General features: G+C 37.5%; 1 protein-coding gene across 1 annotated transcript in view; it reads right to left on the minus strand.

Annotated features, from left to right (window-relative positions):
- Positions 1–1310: 1310 nt before the first annotated feature.
- IL7 (interleukin 7) overlaps positions 1311–25739 on the minus strand; it is a 45320-nt gene continuing 20891 nt past the window's right edge. Inside the window, exons 2-5 of the mRNA XM_006880545.1 lie at positions 7657–7737; positions 6504–6635; positions 4988–5041; positions 1311–1445 (exon numbers count right to left, since the gene is read on the minus strand). Coding sequence (XP_006880607.1) covers positions 1311–1445; positions 4988–5041; positions 6504–6635; positions 7657–7737 — 402 coding nt within the window. The remainder of the gene's footprint in view (positions 1446–4987; positions 5042–6503; positions 6636–7656; positions 7738–25739) is intronic.

A 25739-nucleotide genomic window follows, 5' to 3' on the forward strand; every position in this document is an offset into this window, starting at 1 on the left:
TCTGTTTCGATTTAGGTTGCAACTCCAGATAAGGAGCAGCGTCCTCCAGTAAAAGCCAGTCAGCACTTAATTAGATGGTGGAGTTGTGAGATACTACAGAGGGAAGCTACAAGTTCAGCAGTTTGTAAACTAGTAGCTGTTCCAGGATCTGGCTTGTTTTTAATAGTTTCCACTTCCCTCTATGTGTTAACGAGGACTGTGCAGTTTTGCTCATGGGAGTTTTGTCAATACAAAGGTATTGCTTAAAAAAGGTATAGTCACAAAGTAGTTTCCTGCTCTTACATCATTTCAGGCAATAAAATATAAAGGATGTTATATTCAGTGACAGTAGGAGTTGAAATAGTGAGAAATCTAAGATTAGTCCTGATGAGGGTCATTCAAGACTGGCAGTATTAATAAGGCATATATCATTTATTATCAAAGGAGAAATGTTATTCAGTGTAAGCAATTTGTAATACAGTATGAAAATATTTGTATATACAGATACAGTGTCAAAATTAAATATACATACATATTGAAGAAAAGGCAGACATATATTATTCTCTTAGACACACATTTCACAAAAGGCAAAGTCATTTAGATAGGTTTTATTGTGTATAAATGACAAGTTACTCAATACTATGGTCTAGCATTCTTATAGGAGACAGTTTCTGTTAAATTATCCTTTATTTTCATTTAAACACATTCAATAATACTATTTTTTGAAGGTACTCTTTTCATGGTTAACTATGTCTCTTGATATCACTCAATTTTCTTGCACTCCTTTATGCTATTGCTTCCTTGAAGGTGTCTGATGAGCTTGTTCTCTGAGTATTCCTCACAGCTCAAGGTTAATCTGAAACATCTCCAGCTAAGATGTAAATGTCCACACTTGACGACCCAGTATATGGATGCAGAATGGACCATATATTATTTTGATAATTAAACAATGTTAATTTTCATTCCATCCCTGAAACCATTACATTTCATAGATTTGGTATTTTTTTCCCCTCCTGAAATTCTTAAACAAGTTAAAAAAGAATTATTGTAAGTGGTACCATAAAGGATTGTCTTATATAAAAATCAGTTCATAATTAACACATACTGATCTGTTCCCACTTACACACAACACATTGTTTATTGCAGCATTTGGTTTACATTGTTAATGTTCATCTTCTCAGTATTAAAATATGGATTTTTTTTCCCCCAACTGCTGTAATCCATTTTACCCAGCATGCATTCAGTAGCTTCTTGGAGGCATTCTATATCCTCCAAAGTCGCATGAGCAAACTCTTGATAGTTGCAATTGAAGTCCGTATGCTTCTAGAATTTCATTCCGTTATTTTTCCGGGATCTTTAGCATTTCTCAAAATTTTATTCCAACAAGTTTTTATCTTTTCTAGTAGTCTTTTTAGGAAACAGAAGTCATTCTGTTTTTTCTGTTCCTTCAACAATTTATTCTCTTCCTAGATAAGTAATATACAAAAGCTTTATTTACATATTTTTAACAAAAACATGAATTTTTATTATCAGTCTACCTGTAATAGTATTTCATTTCAATCACAATTGGGCCTTCAAGAAAACTTGGTGCAAGTGTTAATATAATGAAAGAATTTTGTACTGTTTTTTAAAGTCTATGGCATCGAAGCATAATTGTGATCTTTAAAGTGAGGAAAATTCAAGGTAGGTATGGTTTAATAGATTGTTGTTGTTACGGACTCATAACGACCCTATGAACAATAGTTTTGAACTCTGCCCTATCTTGAGCCAATCTGACCGTTTGACACACCTGCTCCCCGTTGCCACAGACACTATACCAATCCATCTCATCCAGATCTTCCTCTCCTGTGCTGACCCTCCACCCTACCAAGCATGATGCCCCTTTCCAAGGACTTGTCCCTCCTGGCAACATGCCCAAAATATGTGAGAGACAGAATTTTAAGATAGTTAGGGTTATTTAATAAAAGTGCAGTGAAAGATTGCAACTATAAACATAAAATCTGTAACATGAGAAAAATATTTGTATATGATTTAACTGAGTTGGTTTGGTTTGTTTCATGTTGGGTAATACTTTTTAATGTTCCGCTAAGGAAAAAATATACAAATAAAATATAGAAAACCAAATGTTCAGTGGACATAGTAACACTCAAAATGTTCAGATGATTTAAGGATTAGATGCTATAATCCACACCTAGTATATAGTGGAGCCTGTACCTTATGACCCACCCACCCTTATCTGACCTTCATCACAGAATGGCAAATGCCTGTCTCAAAAGGTCCTTTTCAGTCATCTGTGAAAACTATACAGCCTTACAGGAAAATAGGTAGTTCTGCATGAACTCATAGTCTCCAGGAGGTGCAGATGAGCTCACTTTAGTACAGGTGCCTCAGAGAACAGCCTGATGATCTTCTAAAATATCTGCTGTTGAAAAGCCTTTGTTGGACAATTCTCCTCAGATGCATGTGGGGGCACCGTAAGTCCAAATCAATTCATGGGGACCAGTTAGACCAAACTCACTCCCTGAGGTCAGAAGGCTCATGAGAATATGACAGTCATGCAGAAATCTGTTGCTATTGAGTAGAGTCTACCTCATGGCAACCTCACGTCTGTCAGAGTAGAATAGTACACCAGAGAGAAATGTGAGGGGCTGAGTTTTCTGAAGGACATCCCCGGCATTTCTCCTAAGGCACTTCTGGCTGGGTTTAAACAGCCAATCTTTGTTTTATCTGCTAAGCACTTGACTGTTGATACTGCCTAGGGACTCTGACATTCGCACATTTTAAAAAATGAAAACTCATTGCTGTCAAATTTGGACGAACCAACTTAGCTGATTTTCTAGTGGGTTTTCAGAGGCTTTAAATCACATGGGAGAGAGTGCCCATCTTTCTCCCCCAGAGTGGCTGACGGATTGAGACTTCCAAAGAGGCACCTCTTTTGGGTAAGAGAAGTAACTTCCAACCCACTAGGAAATCCGAGCTCCCCAGAGATTAGTACAGTACAGGGTAATGCTTCTTAGATAGCAGTCACTTTACGCTTTGTAGGTCAGGCGTTATGCTCCATGCTTTACACATACTACTTTATTTTGTATACTTGATAACTCATAAAATTGATGATTTTGTCTTTTACACATGAAGAAACTGCACTTCAGGGAGAACAAATAATCTGGCAAGATGACATTGAAATATGTAGAATGGCTGGGTTTTTTATCCAAATTTGTCCTAATGCAGGATCCTGTTCTGTGTCTTTTGAAAATTTGGTTCTAAATCTGATCCTTTTCATTTACAGATTCATTCATGTTAACACATTAATCCTTTCCTTAATACCATAGTCAAGATTAATACCTTAATACCATTTTTTAAGATAATACAGTCAAAGATCGATATAGAGGACAATTCAACTTTTTTAAAAAAGGGAGTCCCAAAACATTTTTCAAAATTACAAATAGAGCTTAACTTTGCTAAGTATATTTAAAATACATTAATGTGAAAATTCATGGCTTTCCCTAAGAGATTAATAATTCAAACATTTGAAATTAAAAGCTTGGATTTTAACTCTGAAATCTAGGGAACATAACTTTTCTAAATCTTCTTTCCAAGCTATTTTATCCATAGCCTTTAATATATTTGCACTGCTTTTAGGCCATGCATTCATCTCAAGTCTCCCATTCTAGCTGTCATTTTTTTTAGATTTTCTGCATTCCAAGGTGTGCAAGCTCATATTGCTTCTCCACGAGTCATTAATTCATATATTCTTACATGTTTATTGGTCAAATAGCCTTACACTGGAAATGTAAACAATGAACCAATCACTCTCGTATACCAGATAGGGTTCTCTTTCCACGTCCTATACTAGTTATGTGCTTACTTTAACTTTTGAATTAGATTCCATATTTCATTCATAAACATTGTCTATATTACTTTGCATGATTGCATCTATCTTGCATATATGTAAAAGTTCAGGTAAAGAATATTAACATACTACTGAATAAAGAGTAAAAGGAGCCCTAGTGGTGTAGTGTGTAATATAGTAAGTAGTCAATGAAAAATCAGCAGTTGGAAACTACTATCCACTTTGAGTGAAAAATATTTTTGTCTCAGAAACCTGACAGAGGATTGCAGTGAGTCAGAACCAATCCCACTGCAGCCAGTTTATATAAACTAATGTTCTCTAATTGCACTGTGTGTAATCTGTTGGGCTGCTAATTGAATAGCCAGTTGTAATCTATCAGCTGCTCCTTGGGGGGGGGGGGCGGGGGGAAGCTGGATAGTTTCCAACTATTAAGATTTACAGCTTTGGAAACTTGATGAAGGGTCACCATGAGTCAGAGTCTACTAGCTGACACTGGATTTTGATTTGAGTTTATATAGAGCAGCATATATATAGTACAATGTATAAGCTGTATAGTCTATATGTACAGAAAATAGGTACAAAAGGGATCCTTGCTTTAATATACATATCTTTAAGTAACCAGCAAGGATAACATTTTTCTTCATTTAAGTGTTTGCTTTATAATTTTCTCCGTTATGATTTGTGACTTTGATTATTTTCTCTTGAGATTATTTTTTTTAAAAAATCAACACTTTGATGATTTTCCTAGCTTTGCTTTTCTTTTTGTGTTTTAAAACATGGAATTGAAAGGGATCTAATTTTTAGAGGGACCTCCCTGCTTTCTTTATTAGCATTTTTTGTTGTGTACTGTTAAGGTGAAACCAAACTACAGCGGATCCTCCAGCAGGTTTTCAGAAGCACCTAACCACAGGGGAGGACATGCCCTTCTTTCTCCCACAGAGAAGCTGGTGGATTTGAACTGTGTGCCTTTCTGTTGGCAGTTATCAATTCTTTATCACTAAGCCACCAGAGCTCCCTTACTATTGCCATTAGAATGAATATTTTAAAAAACAACCATAGAAAGGAGGGAGCAAAAACCAATTTAAAGAGGAACATTAAAAATTGAGTTTGGCAAAGAAATTATGAATCATTATTAAAAATTTATACAAATGTGCTTACCAAATTCTTAGTGGGTTGGTCTTCACCCAGGGAAGCTATTTTTCTTTCTTTAGCCTTAAAAACAAAGCCACATTTATAATATTAAATATTAATAATTTGCTACTTCTCTCACTAGTTATAATAGCTAATTTTCTGGTTAACCTCCATTCATCTAATTGATTTGAAAATCTACTTTAAATTCTTGATTTTCCGAATGGAGGTGGTGGTTATGTGTTGTTGAGTTGCCTGCAACTGTGACCCTGTGCACAATAGCCCTGAACCCTGCCCTATCCTGAGCCAATCTCACTATCTCTGAAATACCTACCACCTTATAGAAATAGGAGGCCAGGAAAAGGGTAAGACAGGAGACTAGTTTTCTGCATGCCCTGGATCTACACCTTCTCAGGTTTGCCCAGCACTGTATTAGATATGTAAAATTGACATAGAAGGATATATGAGATAGGACAAAACTGTACTTAAATCAACATGAAAACAATAGTATGCTTTACTTATAGCATTTCTGGCTCCTGGAAAAAAAAAGAAAAATCAGCCCATATACTTTGAGCTTGTTGTTAGGACGGCAAGTCCTTGGAAAAGGATGTCATGTTTGGAAAGGTGGAGGATCAGCCAAGGTGGGAAGACCTTCAACAAGTTAGATTGACCCAGCAATTGTAACAATAGATTCAAGTATGTGAGAGATGATGAGGATGGCACAGGGTAGGGCAGGGTTCAGATCCAATGCTCTTAGGGTTACTATGAGTTGTAGTCAACTCAATGGCACACAGCAACAAAAACAACCATTTAAAAAACATTAGAATATTACAAAAGGTCTATGTTATATAGATATAGACACATACACAGATGCACATAGTTGATATCTATGATCATATGTATACATACTCACATAATATATCTCTATTTGTGTACATATATTTATATATGGCATACCTATGACATTGACTCCTTCCTATTCCAATAGATAGCATCATAAGTCTGTTTTTTCCACCATTTGGCATATAAGAAAATTGTTGTACAGTCTCAAGATAAAGTATTCTAGAACTTGTTTTGTTTTAATATTTCATAAATTAAAAAAGAGGAGCCATATCCATATCAGTATTATTAAAGCAAAGAAATGGAACATACTGGTTGCATATATGCCCAATTTTGGCACAGAAATATGTATGTTGGACATATATGATTACTTTTATTGGTTAGAAGTTTTATAGAAGTGTATGTATAAATGGATTAAAATTATTAGTAGGTTTTAAAGAAAAAAATTACCATTCTCCATCCAATTTATCACCCTAATCTCCTTGGGAATTACTATGACAATGAAGTATGCATTAATTAATTTTTAACTCTTCTTCCATAAACTATTAATCACCTTAAGAAAAAGATAGAATTTTCAAGTTGATACTTAGTCTTCTAGATTTGAGTACATCTATTTGAATTCTGTTCTAAACACAGAATTCTATGTTGATGATTATTACCTACACAGAATGGTATCACCCATGGTTTATACTGTTTTTCAGCTTACCTTGTTGGTGCAATTCACCAGTTTTAATGTGCCTTTTGAAACAATGGACAAACGGACACTGAATTCCTTACTAATATTCATTTTAAGAAATTGCTTCAATCTGCGAGCAGCTCGTTGTAGAAATGCACCTTCCTATTTTAAAGAAGAAAGAGAAGAGGTTCAAATAAAATATTATGATATGGTAAACATTCTTAAGAAGTCTTAAGTTGTATCTCTTAGCCAATTCCCCACCTACACACAAATTACTTTTCCTTTCTAGTTAATCACATGACTTACAAATAATGGGACTAAAAACTCTTTAGTTTCTGGGTGACAGCATGAAAAGGTTAGAACAAGCTTACTTTGCCAATTTACCTGTATTTTTTGTTTCATAAATGTGAACTTATTCAAAGGTGTATTTATGACAAGATTATTGCAAGCAGGATATCCCAAGAAGGCTTCTGGAAGCAACAATAATAAAAGGTATGTGTGCTGTATCTTATAGTTGTCATTTTTGTACCTTTTGCATGAGAAATGAACAGCTAGTAATAAGAAAATAGAGGGTCATAATGACATAAAATATAATTTTTCAGATACTTAAAGCATAAATTTAAAAAAGCATGACATGAAATATCATGAAGTTAACCTAGATATTTTGATTATTAAAAGACCATCAGATAACACAGTAATTTCTTTACAAAGTGACACAAAGTTGTGAAGATCTTGCAAATTGCAATATCATACAAAAGAAAAATGTTCAACTATTAGTTCAAAGATAAGCAAATATTGAAAGAAAAAATCCAAAATGCCTGAAATAATATTATTGCATGAAATGTTTTTATACTTGCAAGTTATCACTCTAACATGTATTTTCCTGGGGGGGTGGGAAATACCAAAATAATAGATATTATTGAATTTAGTAATTTTTCTAATGTTTTCAATGTGAAACATCAAATGTTAAAACACAAAAATCTAATAAACACAGGGTATTTTATAAAAAGAAAAGGTATAGTATAATAACTCAGTGGGATCTATGTGGCTAGATCTAAAAGAATGTTATGTTATTAATATAATTGTTTAACAATGGCATAAAAATATAAGCTTCTATAAAGTCAAGCTTAAATGATATATAAACTCCAAATATTTATTATTACCTTATTAGCATAATTATTACCTTATTATCATCACATGAATGCTTTCTAAAAAAGTTAGATTCATTAGTCAGGCAATTGCTACCAATGTCTAGCATGCTGTCCTGTAATAAATGATATAAAATAATATGGTTAAAACTGAGGACTTATCTAGTATGTAATAATTATAAAAATGACAATGTTTAATATTTAGTATTACGTTGTATATGCTAAGTAAAGAACTTATTGACTGGGGTCAGTTGATTAGACATAATGTGTTCTATCATTGAAGACTAAACAAATACATAAGTAAACTTTCACATACTTAGAGTATCCCTAGATTCATTCATTTAACTTCCAAATTCATTCATTGAATCTAGCTCACTTGAATACATAAAAGTACGCATCTATTTTAGAGATAATAATATATAGATAATCAAACAAAATCAATATATTTGTTGCCACTGAGTTGATTCCGATTCATAGTGGCCCTATAGGACAGAACAGACCAACTCAGGATTTCCAAGGCTGTCATCTTTATGAAAGCAGGCATCCACATCATCTTGGCAGTAGATGAGTTTGAATTGTCAACATTCTGGTTAGGAGTCTAGGGTCAGATCACTGTGATTCCTTAACACACACACACACACACACACACACACACACACACGCGCGCGCACGCGCTCATGCACACATCCCCTCCCCTATGAATTTTGAAATGATAAAGTTGAGTTAGAGTTAAGAATTACTCTATTTTCCTACCATCACCAAACAGGAACAAAGGGAATTAAAACTAGAATTAAGCTAAAACCTCTGAAGAGCTCTAGAGAACAGGAAATGGGACATGGTGGCACAGGGCTGTAGTGTCTTTCTGAAAGGGCCAGGGGGCGTGTGGATAGCCTAGCCTCTCACCACCTCATAGCAGAAGGCAAATAAAAAGCCTGTATTCCAGCCCCATGGTGCCTCTAGAGCCACATCAGCAACAAGAGATTTGTTTATCTGTTGTTGATTCAGACTTTACTCAGTTGTATACACACAGTTGTGGTACCAACAGTGGCGTTTATTAGGGAAATAAGTTGGATATTGAGGGAGGAATATCTCACTTAATAAATCCAGGTTTAGTCCAGCAGTCCCAAGCCAAATTAACATCAATGCACATTTCCTTAATTAGCAGAAGCCTCGGTTCAGTAGCACAAATCCAAATCATCCAGCAAAGTTTGCCTCAGAGCAGTTCTAAGTCAGTTTCTTCTTAATTATCCAGCAAGCACAGGAAAATTTTTAACTGAGGCCTTTATCTCAGGGATCCTTTGGTTACATCTTGCCACAGTTTGTCCACAGCATTGTCATAGTCTCTCAACCACCATCATCACGGTCACTCTCACCAGAGTTTAGCTCCACTGTCCCTTAAGTCTTGCTGCCCTGTGTGGGAAGCACTCTCTCCCTTATCCTACACCCACAGCTGTTGATCACTTGCAAGACCATATGTCTGCAGTTAAGATAGCTGGAGACCAGAGAGGGCTAAGGTAATAGCTTAAAAAACCTACTTTAGGCTAACACTACAGCCCACACTCTGGCTTTTCTAGCCATTATTTCTCATTATCTGAAGGATCAACCTTCCCCTTATCATCATCATCTATATTTTGAGAAATATGTATGTAGCCCAGCTCCTTTACTCCTTATGTCTGAGGGTAAGATTAGAATTCTACATTTTTAACAACCCAGTTTATTTTGGATAGTTGTGATAACATGATAATTAACAGTGAGATTTGGTGTGTGTGTGTGTGTGTGTGTGTTAAACAGTAGGAGTAAGACAGGAAAAACTCACTTTTCATTTCTAATAAAATGTCTAATAATATAACAAAGTAGGGATTAATTGAATCAAGAATTTAGCTGACCTATTAGGCAATCCTAAGGATTCAGATTCTCTTAGGAAGAGGTGGATTGTCTCTGCAAATTGATCTGACAATTCCATGCTATCAGAGCTTCTAGAAGGACTTCAAGAAGTAATTTAACCTGCTTTTTGAATGCCACCAAAGAAACAAGAAGTTGAGCAATGGCAAGAGTTGATGACAGTCTTTTAATCTTCATTTGTCTTTTAGAAAAGTATGGAATTATCTTGTCTCTTGTGAAAAGCATAAGTAGTTTCTGATCCTATTTTGGTTTTTAAGTGTATATTTTATAATTGACTGGTATCTATGTTACATACTGGAAGTTGCATCTGAATACAAACACATTCATATAACCAGGTAACACATACTGAAGGCCAACAGGAAAGGTCCTCATTCATGCCCATGGGGAAACAAAGAAAAGAACCTGCACAGTACAAGTTTTCTGTGCCACTTGATGTACACCTAAACCGCTTTTCTTTAATTTTTATTGTAATTTTTAATGAAATTTTATAGAAAAGTTCCATTTTTCATTCATTCACTGTTGCCCATTTTCCTCCCTATCCTTACCAATTTGCTTTTTAAAAAATATATTAGTTTGCTCATAAAGTTCATATACATTATGTTTCACACTATTCTTCATTCATATACAATCATTCCCATGTATTATGTTTTATAAAATCAATCACCATTAGACCTTACCCATCGTTATCCAGTCTTTTCAGGTACCTGCAGGATCCTTCCCATTTCCTTCAACCTCTCCCTCTATTCACCAAACTGTGCAACCCTTTGGTTTTGCCCCTACCCATCCTCATCCCTCTGCTCCCACCCCTTCTTCCCTTGCATCCCCATACATGTTTTTGCTAGTTATCCTTCTATTTTTGGAATAATGGTCTTATGCAGTATCTGTCCTTATGAGACTGAGTTAGTTCACTCAGTGTTAGTGCTCTCCAGTCTCCCCCAAGTTAAGTAGTAATTTTCTAAATTGTTGCCCCTGGGTGCTGCATAGTATTCCATTGTGTGAATGTACCACAATTTCTCAATGCATTCAGGTGTAGTTGGGCATTTGGGCTGCTTCCATGATCTTGCAATGGTGAATAATGCTGCTATGAACACTGATGTACAAAGCTCTATTTGTGTCTCAGTTATTATTTCCTTGGGGTACATTCCTAGTAGTGGAATAGCTGGGTCATATGGAGTTTCTATATTCAACTTTTTGAGGAAATGCCAAACTAGTTAGCTTTTCTTATCTTTAGATATGTTTGCTTTGAAAACAATATTTCTTGCATCAGCCATCCCAGTTATGCTGCAAACACTTCAAGTGCAAAAGAAATACTCTTCCCTAACTCTCTTCAAATTGCCATTAGACTAATTTCTGGAAAATGAAGCAGATAAGTAGTATTTTCTAATAAATTATCTTCCTAATAACTTGCAATTAACCCCAAGAAGGAAAATTCATTACATATAATTAATTTTTGATGAAACTATTTCATTTCTGCAATGTCATTTATACTAGCATATCTTCAAAACAGAGGCACTTGTTATTTGAAAATGACTGGCAGATATCTGAGACAAATCTCTTTTGTTATAAGCCCTTCCTCATTCCTAGAATGCACTTTGACTTACACTACTTTTTGTAAATAAGAGAGTTGCTGTTAAGTGTCACTAAGTAGTTACTCATACAGACCTCACATATAACAAAACAAAACACTGCCCAGTCCGACTCCATCTTCATAATCATCATTATGTTTGAGCTCATTGTTGTAGCCACTTTATCAATCCATCTCATGGTGATCTGCATTTTGTCACTGATTGTCTATTTTACTAAACATGGTGTTCTTCTTCAGGTACTTGTATCTCCTACTAACATGACCAGAATATGTGAGATTATGTCATGTTATTCTTGATTACAAATTGCATTCTGGCTTTGGTTCACCCAAGACAGTTTTGTTTGTTATTCTGGTAGTCTAATAAATATTCTTCACAAACATCTAGTTCAAGGCATTCTTCCTTCCTTATTCCTGGACCAGCTGTCACATGAACATGAGGCAAGCTTGGGCCATGTGCCCTTTAGGTCCCCAAAGGGACATCTTTGCTACTGAATATTTTAAAGAGATCTTTTGCTGCAAATTGCCTAATATAATGCATTTTTTTAAAAAAATTAACTGCTCCTTTGATGGTTATGATTATTGATCCAAGTAAAATTAAGTCGTTGACAACTTAAATATTGTCTCCACTAATTATACTACTTATCAGTCCAGTTGTCATGATTATATTTGGGTGTTTTTTTGTTGTTCTGTCCTTCGTTCAAGTTATGATGTGAAAGCTGTTAGTTTGTGGTGCCATGGTGGCTTGTGTCCTATAATTCAGGATTTTGCCACCAACATTTGAAAGTCTAGAAAGGGCCATTAGAACTAAACAGGCTTCAATGGCATTTCCTGATATATGAGGTATATTAATTAGGGAGCTCTGGTAGTCTACTGGTAAGAAGCTGTGCTTCAATCAGAATGCACATGGTTTGGATCCACCAGCAGCTAATTGTGAAAGAAGGATGGGCAATCTCTTCCCATGCAATTAACTGCCTCTGAAAACCTTCTGCAGGCTCAGCTGTGTGTTGGTTCCATCCATATACAATTATATATTACATAATATATATTTGGTATAGTAAGATATATTAAGTAGAACATGAGTGATCTATTTGAGTAAAATTGTACAGTGAAAGCTTTATAAACAGCAGCGGATCACTGTGTGATAAAGCACTGGAAGATGAGCCCTACTGTTTGGTTGGAAAACTCTCAAAACATGACTGCGGTAAAATTGTCACTTCAAAGAGACACTTCATTAATGATGCAGATTGAGTAATGATTTAGGGACCTTCATATATTGATGTGGAATAGCTCAAAATGAGAACAAACAACAACAAACATCTATCCCTAATGGGAATGTGAATGTAAAAAATATGAATCAAGAAAAATTGAATGTTATAAAAAATGAAATTAAAATCTCTATCTTAGGTAGTATTGAACAGAAGTAAACTGGTATTAGCTATTTTGAGTCAAGTAATCCAATGGTTTGCCATGTTGGGAATAAAAAATTGAAGAGGAATAGCATCTCATTTATTATAAAAATAACATTTTAAAGATTGGTTTCTTGTGTACAGTGCTGTCAGTGATAGTATAAAATCCACATGCCTATAAGGAAGACTAGCAAATAAGGCCACAATTCAAATTTTTACATCAATCACTGTAAAAAGAACAAAGGCCATGTGGGGATGTCCATATCTGACATTTACCAATATCATCAAGGGAAACTGTCTCCATCAACCACATTAACAAAAACAAACCAAACCCCATGAGGTCAGAAAAGTCTTCTAAACTTCTTCACATCTTTCTGCTCATTCCAACACCAATCTTACTGCTTGTTGTTGTTGATTGCCTTTGAGTCAAGCACGACTCATAGCAACCCCATGAACAAAAGGCCTGAAACCCCTTTACAACCATCAACACTTATCAAAGTTCATAGAGTTTCCTGGGGCTTGTTACTTTGGAAGTGGCTGCCTCTCTTGCTCCATTGTTATGTGTCCTTGAGTCACCTGCGATGAATAGCGATGTTCAGCAGTTCTGAACCCTTCCTTGTCTTGAGCCAGTCTCACTAACTCTGACACACCAACCCCCATACCCCCAGTTTTACTGTATCAGTCCATCTCATCTGGGATCTTCCACTCCTGTGCTCTCCGTCCACCCTTCCAAGCATAATGTCCTTTTCCGAGGACCAATCTCTCCTGGCCATATGCCCAAAGTAAATGAAGTGGAGCTTCAAAATCCTAGCCTCCAAGGAGAGACTTGGTTTCATCCTCTCTAAAACAGACCAATTTGTTTTCTTGGAAGTCCATGGTATGTTCAGCATCACAATTCAAAGGCATCTATTCTTCTTCTGTCATCCTTAGTCATTGTCCAACTCTACAGCATAATAAGTAACTGAGAAAACTATGGCCTGGATTAGGCACATATTTGCATCTAGACTGACATTGTTGCTCTTTAGCACTCTAGAGAGGTCCATCAAAGCAGATTTTCCCAATGCAATTTGTCTTTTGATTTCCTGACTGCTGGTGGTAAGAGTGTTGATTGTGGATCTGAGCAAGTTGTAATTGCAAATAATCTCAATCTCTTCTCTATCTATTCTGGTGCTGCCAATCAGCCCAATAGTAAGAATCTTTATTTTCTTAATATTGAGCTTCAATCCATATTGAAGACTACAGTCCTTGACTTTCTGCAGCAAGTGCTTCAGATCTTCTTCAGTTTCAGCAAGCAATGTTGTGTCATCTGCATATCATAGGTTGTTAATGAGTTTTCCTCCAATTTTGATGCCACAATCATCCTCGTAAAGCCCTGCTTCCCAAAAGATCTGTTCTGTATACAGATAGAAAATGTATGGGGACAGGATGCATCCCTGATGAACTAGTTTCCTGATTTTGAACCATGCAGTGTTTTCTTGCTCTGTTCTGAGGACTGCTTCTTGGTCCAAGTATAGGTTTCATATAAGCCTGATCAAGTGTTCTGAGATTCCCATTTTCCTCAAGGTGAGCCACAATTTATTGTGATCACACAGTCAAATGCTTTTGCATAGTCAATGAAACACAGGCATTCTTCTGGTACTCTCTGCTTTCTGCCAAGATCCATCTGACATTGGCAATAATGTCCCTAATGCCACGACCTCTTTTAAACCCAGCTTGTATTTCTGGTCTTTCTCTGTCAATGTACTGTTCAAGTCTTTTCTGGATTATCTTCAGCAGGATTTTGCTAGTGTGTGATATTAGTGATATTACTTGATAATTACCATAGTTCCTCGGGTCACCTTTTTTGGAAATGGGACTAAATATGGATCTCTTCCAGTCAGTTGGCCAGGAATTGTCCTCTAGATTTCTTGGCACAACTTGGTGAGCACATGCAGGGAAGCATTTGTTTGCCGAAATACATCACTTGGTATTCCAGCAATTCTTGGGGCTTTATTTTTTTTTCCAAATCCTTCAGAGCAGCCGGCACCTCCTCCTTTATAACCATTGCCTCTTGATCATATGTTGTTACTAGGTCCTAAATCCATTGCAATAGCTCACAGGCCACACAGAACCATATTAGGGAAGTCAAAGGCTTCAGGTTAGTAGCAGGTGCACCACCACAAACCACTGACTGAGCCAGCAAGGAGTCAAACATAGAATCTTCTGATCTGTAGTCAGATGCATTATTCATTGCACCACTGGCCCAGTGCACAGAGGGAGCTCTGGTAGCCTAGTGGCAAGAAGATGTGCTCCAAGCCTGAAAGTGCATGGTTTAAATCCATCAGCAGCTCTGCGAGAGAAAGATGGGCTATCTCCTCCCATGCAATTAACTGCCTCTTGAAATCTGCCAGAGGGCCAGCTATGGGTCAGTTTTGACTCCACAGTACACAACAACAGCAGTAGCAGGTTCAATCACTCTGTGTGAACATCTTCCGAAATTTGCTCACCGGCATCACAGCCTTCAGCCTGATGGCTTTAGGCTCTTAGTTCTGTCAATGATGGCTCCTCCTCCCTCTAGTCCCCCAACAAACTTGGGAAAAGGGCTGCTCTGGTTCCATGGTGTGCTGTTCCAAGGTCAGCTTTATCTCACGTCAAGTCTCTGGTTCTCTTTTGCTGGCTGCTATGGCTGCTGGTCCCATCAGCCTTGGTCTGGCTGGTACAAGGATCTCAAGCCCCAAAGGATGCATTGCCTTCTCTTGCTGCTTTTATGCTAATAGTGAGATTCTCCAATTCTGCTGCCGAGCGTGCTAAATTTAACGGCGAGACTAGCCAATTCCCTTGTTAATAGGCTAATACACCCTTTTCACACATTCCCACCCATCCACACGGCAAAGTCAAAGTCAATGGCTAGGGAAGACATTTTTAATACTAAACCCTTAAAACCACAACCACTAATGCTAAAGTTAAAGAAATTGCAGATTTTTACCAAATTCTCCAGTCTGAAATGGATCTAATTGACCTATCTAATGCAGTTACAATGCATTGCTAATTAGTATTTATTGAGATGAAAACTTAGACTCAAAGAGTTTGAGATGAAAACTCAGATGTGAAGAAGAATCAGTAGTTGGAAAATAGAGTCTTGGTAAGAAAGATGATGTTAGGGATTGTGTGATAGAATTTTGAAAGACTAACAACTTGTTCATATGAAATACCCCCCCACACACACACCAAACAACATAAATGACAATCAGACATGGGATTTTTCAGGTCGATAAATAGAATAAAATCATTACATCTACAGAAAAAGAAAACATAATAGCTGTATAGAGCAAACCAGAAGCTTACTATGGAATACAATATCAGCTGTTTCAACAAAAGTTGAATAAAGCTGAAGATAATGAAGACATAGTCACAAGAGGCAAAGTAGGTCCATTGATATACCAGGACACTAAGTATATCCCTCCAGAATTCAGAGGCCAATTCGAGAATAGATCTGACAGTTGAACACTAAAGATAAGTACAAGATAAATTGTGGGATGACACAATAAACATCATACATAAAGAAAGAAAACGATCATTAAAATGAAAATATAGCAAAAGAAGAAAAGGACAATAATTATGGCAGAGCAACAAAACATCTTTTTATGTATACACGTAGATCTAAATGGGGGGGGTGTATACAGTCACTGGGTTACAAACATCTACTAGCAGGGATTTGAACGGATTTTGACATGGCTTTTAATGCAATATAGGAAACCGACCATTAATTTTACCATTTATAAGGTTTTAAGTGTAACAAGATTGAAAAATAAAATGTGTTAACAAAAACATGTATTGAATAAAAAACCAATATAATTTGTAAATTTTTACTCATATTTTTATTGCTGTTGTTATGTGCCGTTGAGTCTCTTACAATTCATAGCTACCCTATGTACAACAGCCCTAAATTGTGCTCTGTCCTGTGTCAATCTCACTGTCTCTGACACACCCACCCTAATTAGTCCAGTCACTGAATCAATCCACCTCATAGAGGGTCTTCCCCTCCTGCACTGTCCCTCTACTCTACTCAGCATGATGTCCCTCTCCAAGGATGGTCCCTCCTTGCAACATGTCCAAAGGATGTCATACGAAGCTTCAGAATCCTTGCCTCCAAGGAGCAGCCTGGTTTAACCCTCTTCAAGATGAATCTGTTTGTTTTCTTAGCAGTCCATGATACATTCAATATTCTTCTCCAGCACCACAGCTCAAAGGCATCAAATCTCCTTCTACCCTCCCTAGTCATTGTCCAGCTCTCTGATGCATAGCAAATGATTGCAAAGACCATGGCCTGTATCAGACGCACTTCAGTCTCCAGAGAGACACCATTGCTCTTCAGTACTTTGGAGAGGTCCCTAACAGCAGGCTTTCCCATTGCACTACGTCTTTTAATTTCCTGGCTACTGGTGCCAAGAGTGTTGACTGTGGAGCCAAGCAAACTAAAGCTGTGAACAATCTCAATCTCTTCACCATCCATCCTGATGCTGCCAATTGGTCCAGTGGTGAGAATCTTTTGTCTTCTTGACATTGAGCTTCAACCCATATTGAAGGCTGCAGTCCTTGACCCTTGCAGCAAGCACTTCAGGTCCTCCTCAGTTTCAGCAAGCAGGGTTGATTCAGCAAACATAACGTAGATTGTTGATGAATCTTCCTCCAATCCTGATGCCACACTTCTCCTCATACAGCCCAGCCTCCCAGATAAATCTGTTCTGCATACAAATTGAAAATGTATGGAGACAGGACACATCATTTACTCATATTACAAAAGAAAAAAACTCTACCCCAATAATAGGAAAAAAAATACAGGTTGTAGTTCTGAAATAGGAGCTTTGACAGAAGAAATAAGCATAGTGAGCCCTTTCAGGGTCCTGAGGTGTAATACTAGTTTATTTACCAAAACTCAGCCCACCACTATGGAGTTAGTTCTGATCCATGACAGTCCTCTAAGGCGTTAATTCTTTACATTACAAATTATTGAGGATCATGATATAAGTTTGAAGACTAATACGTGCCTGATTCAGGCCATAGCCTTTTCAATCACTTGCTATGCATCTGAGAATTGGACAGTGCATAAGGACGACAGAAGATAAATTGATGCCTTTGAACTGTGATGTTAGAGAAGAGTATTGAATAGCCTATGTTTTGCTAAAAGAGTAAATAGATATATCTTGGAGAAGGTGCATCCCAAGAGCTACTTGGAGGCAAAAATAACAAAGCTCCGTATCACGTACTTTGGGCATGTTACTTGGAGAGGCTATTCCTTGGACAGGGATTTCATGCTTAGAAAGGAAGAGGGTTGGTAAAAGAGAAGAAGATTCTCAAAGATATGGATTGACACACAGTGATTGCAGCAATGGGCTTAAGTGTTCATAGAGATAATGAGGCTGGCACATGATAGGACAGGATTTAGGTCTGTTGTTCAGAGGGTCATTGTGAGTCATACTCAGATGGATGGCACCTAACAACAACAACTGCCTCATCTCTCTTCTGTGGAGTGGTGGGTGGATTTGAACCACAGATAGCAGCTGGATTCTTCAACCAATGTACCATCAGCAACGAACTCCAACTTGCAACAAATTGTTATATAAGGACTGACAGTGACTTTTCGTGTTTATTCATCTAATAATTAATGCTTAAAGCCACACACACACACACACACACACACACACACACACACACACACACTTATAACACTTCAACATGCTAAACATTAGAGATTAATTCTTCTTAAAGTGCCACATTACTTCTAAAATTTCCTTATATTTTTTTAACCTTGTGCTCAGCAACAAAGTCCTCAGGCACTTCCACATGAGCTCCTCACAGTGTTGTCAGACTCCGTATCTTAGATAAAAACAACAAACAAGACGCCCTACTAATAGTTTGAATGCAAGGATGTCAAAGTAAAACTGTGCTCCTAGATGAATGCTACATAGGGTTTCAAGAACTGAATTTTCAGAAGCAGATCACCAGAACTTTCGCCCTAGTTATATATGGGTAGTCTAGAGAATTTAGCCTTTTGGTAGCATCTAAACACATTAATCTTTGTTATTCCTCAAAATATCCCACAATGATTGATGTAAAACCATTGCTTGGTTTTTTCCATTGTCAGGTTTTTCCAATGACAACCATCAGTATCCTCATTCCACTTATCTGAAGGGACAGAGCCCTTAATGTACTACAAGAGTTTTCTGTCTGTTCTACTTATTAGAAAAATATAGAATTCAAAGCATTTTCACTGTACTGTGATTATCTTTCCACAAAACATTTATTTTGCTCTTTTCACTATTTAGCAATCATGTAAATTTTGGAAGTTAACTACGTGGCTGGCTAACTGACTGGAATAGATCTATATTTTTTCCCATTTCAAAGAAAGGTGATTCAATAGAATGCAGAAATTATCAAACAATATCATTGATATCACATGCAAACAAGATTCTGTTGAAGATTATCCAAAAATGACTGGAACAGCACATCAACAGAGAGCTGCGTAAAGTGCAGACTGAGTTTAGAAGAGGCCGTGATACTAGGGATATTATAGCTAATGCCAGATGAATCTTGGCTGAAAGTAGAGAGCACCAGAGGAATGTCTATCTGTGTTTCATTGGCTATACAAAGGCATTTGATTGTGTAGATCACAAAAAAACTGTGGCTGACTCTGAGAATATTGGGTATCCCAGAACACTTGATTGTGCTTATGTGAAACCTATACATGGACTAAGAGGCAACTGTCAGAATAGAGCAAGGAAACACTGCATAGTTCAAAATTGGGAAGGTTGTGTGCCAAGGATGTTTCCTATCTCCATATCTTTTCAATTTATATGCAGACCAGATTATCTGGGAGGCTGGGCTCTATGAAGAGAAATGTGGCATCAGGATTGGAGGTAGACTCATCAACAATCTGTATTATACTGATGACACAATCCTTCTTCCTGAAAGTGAGAAGGACTTAAAGAGCCTGGTGCAGAGGGTCAAGGACTGTAGCCTTCAATAAGGATTGAAGCTCAACATCAAGAAAAGAAAGATTCTCACCACGGGACTGACTGGCAGCATTGGATTGAGATTTTAAACAACTTCTGTTTGTTGGGCTATATTATCAACACTCATGGTACCAGCAACCAGGAAATGAAAAGATGAATTTTATTGGGAAAGTCTACTGTCAGAGACCTCTCCAAGGTACTGAGGAGCAACGATGTCAGTCTGGAGACTAAGGTGTGCCTGCAAAGGCCATAGTCTTTACAATTGCATACTCTGCATTGGAAAGCTGGACACTGACTAGAGATGACAGAGGGAGAATTGATGCCTTTGAGCTGTGGTAGTGGAGAAGAGTGTTGAATATACCATGGACTGCTAGGAGAACAAAAAAATTCTTCTTGGGTAGGGTGAAGCCAGGCTTCTCCTTGAATGCAAGGATTTTGAAGCTCCATCTGACATACTTAGGACATGTTACAAGGCAGGATCAGTCCTTGGAGAGGGATATCATGCTTGGGAGGCTGGAGACACAGAGCAGGCAAGAAAGACCCTCAGTGAGGTGGACTGGTTCAGTGACTGGGATAATGGGAGTAGGTGTATGAGAGACAAAAAGACTGGCATGGGAAAGATCAGGGTTTAGGCCTGTTGTACATAGGTTTGCTATGAGTTGCAGGCAACTCAATAGCATATAACAACAATCCTAATTCTAATTCTGGGTTAAGTTTTGATTGATCTAAGACTTAAATTATAAGTAAATAAAGATTATTCTATCTTCCTTGTTGAAGTAATTGGCCCAAATAATCAATACCTAGTTACCAGGAGCTTTGGCAGCCTAATAATAAGGAATCACACTGCTAACCCAAAGGCACACAGTTAGAAACCATCAGCTATTCCACAGGAGAGAGATGAGCAGTCTCGTCCCCTGTGATACTGCCTCTGAAAACCCACAGGAGGGTCAGCTATGGGCTGGTTCCAGGGTGATGGCACAACAATAAATCCATAGAGAGATGCATTGTTAATATCAAGATAGTGCCCCTCTGCTGGTTTCAATCCACAAGATGATCAATCATCTCTCTTATGATTTTTATCTTGGAATAAACATGGGAAATCCCCTCCAGTGTGATTCACCATCTCAAAAAAAAACAAAAACAAAAACCAAAAACAAACAAACAAACAAACAAAAACAACTGGAGGCTTAACTAGAGTCAGTTCTGACTCAGTGACAATTACTTTGAGTTTTTATATGATCATTAAAATCGATTCAAAATTTCTAGTATAGGAAGATTTTTATTTGGCTCAAAAATATGAAAGCATTCTATTAACTGGGTGAAAAGAAATTGTATAATAATGACATAATCATTGCCATTGAGTTGGAACAGACTCATAGCCGATCCTCCAGCAGGTTTTCAGAAGCTGTAAATCAAAAAGGAGGAAACTTGTCTATCCAAATAGACTGCCTTTAGGTTGACAGTGAAACTTCCCACCCCTTAAGCCTCGAGAGCATTTTAGATTGTATGTTAGAAATGAAAAGTCAATAAAATATATAATGAAAAGTCTAAAGAAATTTTATGTAAATATATTTGTTTGAACCTGGGGAAAGGATGAAAGTCACGCAAGTGTCAAGGACTTTCATTCATAGGGTCGCTATGAGTCGCCCACGACTTGATGGCATTTAACAACATAGAGACCAGTTGGCCTAGTAGACCAAGCCAAAGGTGGGTGACTCTAATCCGCGGCCCTCAGGCCTGTTCTTAATTGTTTTTTTTTCCAAACATTCTTCTAGGTTGTATAGCCCTGGTGTGTCCACTTGGTAACTCATGGTTGCTGTGAAGCTGAACACTGTGACACTGATGTGTCAAATGCAATAATGGTGGATGTTGTTGCGTGGAGCTCCCTGATTACTACAAGCTTGGAAGCAGGAGTGGCATCCACTTCTGTAAATAGCTTGCCTCCGAAAACTTTATGAACCTGGAGAGAGGATGAAAGTCACACAAGTGTTGAGGACTTTCGTTCTTAAGGTCACTGTGAGTCAGCCACGACTTGACCATACTTAACAACAACAACATATTTGTTTTTAATCATTGGGTTTATTTGTACAAATTCACTGCTTAGTGTCTATAATAAACTTAGAGATCCAACTTAAACTTAAGTTTAGTAATAAACTTAGAAATGTACTTTAAAAATTTTTTTATTTTATTTTATTATTTTGTTTGTGTACCATCAAATCGGATCTGACTGGTACAGGAGGAGATTGCCCCCTCCTTCTCCGGCAGAGCATCTGGGGGATTCGAATCTCTGAGATTGCAGTGCAGCTTCTTGCCACTAGGCCACCAGAGCTCCCCAGAGATTACTTTTTAAGAAAAGAAATAATGCTATGAATATAGAACAAAAGATCAATGAATAAATCTTATTTTGAAACCCATTTCTTGTCTTGTATAAAGTTGTATATTCACTTGATGCCTATGAGTAGTATTTGGCAATCATAAGATGACTTACCCAAACTGATAACTGGCATTTTATGTCCATTTGCTAATGATTTGTTTACCAAAGTGTCATAAATTTTAGAATAAAAAATAATGTTGCAGAAATTATATGATTCAAGAATTGGCCCATTTAACGAACAATATAATTAATATAACACACAAGCAAAATACTACTGAGGAACATGCAAAAGCAGCTTTCAGTACATAGAGAACTGCCAGACGTTCAAACTTGATTTAGAAGAGGCTTTGCCATCAGAGATATCATTGTTGATATTAGGTGGATCCTGGCTGAAAGCGGAGAGTACCAGAAGGTATATTTATGTTGTATTGATCATGAAAGGAATTTGACTGTGTGGATCATAAATTATGTCTAACACTGAGAGAAAGGGGAATTCCAGAACACGTGATTGTGCTCCTTTGAAACTATACCTAACTAAGAGGCTGTTGTGTGAACAGAGAAAGGGAATACAGCATGGTTTAAAATTAGGAATGATGTTCATCAGTGTATGCTGAGCAAATTTCAAAGAGCCAGACTCTATGAAGAAAAATGCAAAATCAGGATTAGGGGAAGACTCATAAATAACCATTATGCAGATGACACAACCTGGCTTGCTGAAAGTGACAAGAGTCTTAAACCTTTATTCCTTGGAGAGGGATATCATGTTTGGAAAGCTGGAGGGGTGGTGATGGAGAGGAGGACCCTCCACCAGGTGGGTTGACATGGTGACCGTAGCAATGGGTTTGCATGTGTCAGGGACTATGAGGATGGCACAGGATAGGACAGGGTTAAGATAGGTTGTTCATAGGGTTGCTATAAGTTGTACTCGACTTGATGACACCTACAGCAAAAAGAGTGGCCCCAGATAACTTTACAGCTGGGAGGGAGCTCAGGGTATGCAGGCCAACTTTTCAATTTTATTAATTATAAAAAGGAAGCCTTGCACTATGTGATTCCAAGCCTTGATGGCAAATCTGGCATCTGACTCAAGCATTTTTAGGTCTCGTCTTAAAGCATACCAAAACTACTGGCATTGAATCAGTTCCAACTCACTGATTGTATATGGCCAAGTAGAATTGCCCATGAGGCTTTAAATCTTTACAGGATCAGACTACCTCACCTTTCTCTTACAGATAAGCTGGGAGGCTTGAATTGCTGGCCTTTTGATTACCAGCCCAATGCTTGACCCTGTTTGCCACCTGGATTCCATTGATGTTTTTGTAGAGATTACATAGGATAACAAAATAGGGTCACCAGAGTTTGAAGCCTTAGAATACTGTATAGGAGTTTATTTTAGAAATAATTTCATTAGTAAATAGAAATATGGAAATAACAGTTGCAGATGATCTACTTCTATACATACTAAATCATCTTGAATATGTTCAAATTTACTAGAAGTTCACTCTACTAAATCAAGCAATCTATATTAATTTCAAATATATATATTTGGTCACAGTCTACATTTAGAGGCATTATTACATACATAGTATTTCTTACCTGGATAATATTATAAGAGCTATCATTTGTGGAGTTGTTACTGAGTAATCTATCACTGTCCCATGAGCTCTGTGTATATCAATTAATTTAACCTGTATAATACCTTCATAAAACGGGGTTACTACATTCATCCCTATTTTGGAGATAAGGAAAATAAGACAAAGAACAAGTTGATAATTTATCCACTATCACACAGCTAGTTAAGTGTCAGATCTTGGATAAATACTGACACAGGACTCACTGAATACACATTGTTATTGTTATGTACTGTCAAGTCAGAACCAACCCATGCCTGACCCTCCAATGGATTTTCACAGGCAATAAATCACACAGGAGGAGAATGCCCATCCTTCTTCTGAGGGGCAGGTGGTGGATTCTATCTGTATGCCTTTGGGATTGCAAGCAACTTCTTATCACTGGACCTCTAATACACATATGCTTTATAAATTACTCATTGACAGATAAGAATATATCTGTGATCTTCATTTAAATTTTATTCATCAATTATGCCTCCTGAGGAGAGCTCCCTGGTGGCATAATCCTTAGGGAGTTGTGTGCCAATCCAAAGGTCATGCCTCTCTGTTGAGTTAAATCCATTGGATACTCCACATAAGTGAGAAATCTCTTACCATGCAATTTACAGTCTTGGAAATTCAATGGAGGGTCAGGTTCTGACTCAATGGCAGTGAAGGGAGGTGAAGTTACCACTCTTAGCAGTGCAATGAATTACTGGAAGTGGATTTTTCTAACCAATGTCTTTGTAACTTATACCAGATGGCTGGATAGAACTATACAAAGGTGAGGAGTCTGTGGCTCATTAAGAGAAGTAGATAGCTTGCTAATAATAATAATGTGAATGAGATACAGAACTCTTTGGAATGGTATAATGTAGACTGCTGTTCTTATCGTTAGATGCCATCGAGGTAACTTCAAGTCATAGTGACCATATGGACCATATGGATAAAAACCTTGTGTGATCCAGTACCATCTTTACACTCTTCCCTGTGTTTAAGCTCATTGTTGCAGTCATTGTGTCAATCCATCTTGCTGAGATCTTTCTCTTCTTCTCTGACTCACCACCTCTCTTAGAATGTCTGTTTCCAAGGATGGGCCCCATGCCTGAAGTATGTAAGCCAAAGTCTCATCATCTTTGCCTCTAAGAAGCACTTGTTTGCACTTCTTCCAGGAAAGATTTATTTGATCTTTTGATTGTCCATAGAAGAGTCAATACTCTTTGCAAACATCATAATTCAAACGCATCAATCATTCTTCAGTCTTCCTGACTCATTGTCCAACTCTCACATGCACAAGGAACGATTGAAGATATCATGGATTGGCACAAGCCTGGTCTTTAAAGTTAGATTTTAAACTGGTATCCTTACTCTTTAGCACGTTAGAGATGTCCTTGAGAACAGAATTGCCCAATGCAATGTGTAATTTGATTTCTTGACTGCTGCTTCCAAGGGTTTTAATTATAAATCCTAATAAAATTAAATCATTGATAATTTCAATGTTTTCACTAATTATCACAATTTTGCCTGTTGGCCCGGTATGAGCGAATCAGTTTGGCCATCCTGCCAGGCTCAAAAGACACCATCTCAGAGGTGAAAACAGAGATAGTACTTTTATCAAGAAAGAGAATCAGAGATGTTTCATCTCCTTTGCACACACAATTTCTGTGACGAGACCCCCTCAAACCCAAACACATGAAGACAGTCAAATGGGAGAGGCAGCTTGAGGAGATTGTTAAGACAGACCCGTGAGCTCCTAAACAACTGAATGAAAAAGCAGAGTGCCTCCAGTCAGGAGGCTTACTAGTGAAATGAGAGGCTTTGAGTACTTTCCAGCAGCCAGACTTGCCATCCCTCAAGTTGCAGCCAAGTACTTTCAGGCCTGGGTTACTGGTTGAGCAAGGTGTTGCTGGTACTTAAATTGGTAGCACTTTGGAGCACTTGCTGGTGTAGGGCCGAGACCTGCTGAGAGGCCCTATCCCTGAGAAGAGGCCTGCTTTTCCACAACAGCTGAGAAGAGACTATCATGATTGAAGAATCGGATCCTGAGTTCATTCCTGATCCTGAACTGCAACCTATTTATTACCTCCTTTCCATAACTGTCAATAGTGTCTGTGAGTTCTATGTGTCCAATGCAGTAAATTAAATTCAGCAGAGTAGAGAGTACTGTGGAGAAAGATGGCTGATGTTAGAATTGCTTAAAGGAGCTTATGGCACTAGGACAGTTGGCTGTACTGTGGTGGCTGCATACT

The sequence above is a fragment of the Elephantulus edwardii genome, unplaced genomic scaffold (assembly GCF_000299155.1).
Source record: "Elephantulus edwardii isolate Elephantulus edwardi_28Jun2011 unplaced genomic scaffold, EleEdw1.0 scaffold00008, whole genome shotgun sequence".
Lineage (NCBI taxonomy): Eukaryota > Metazoa > Chordata > Mammalia > Macroscelidea > Macroscelididae > Elephantulus > Elephantulus edwardii.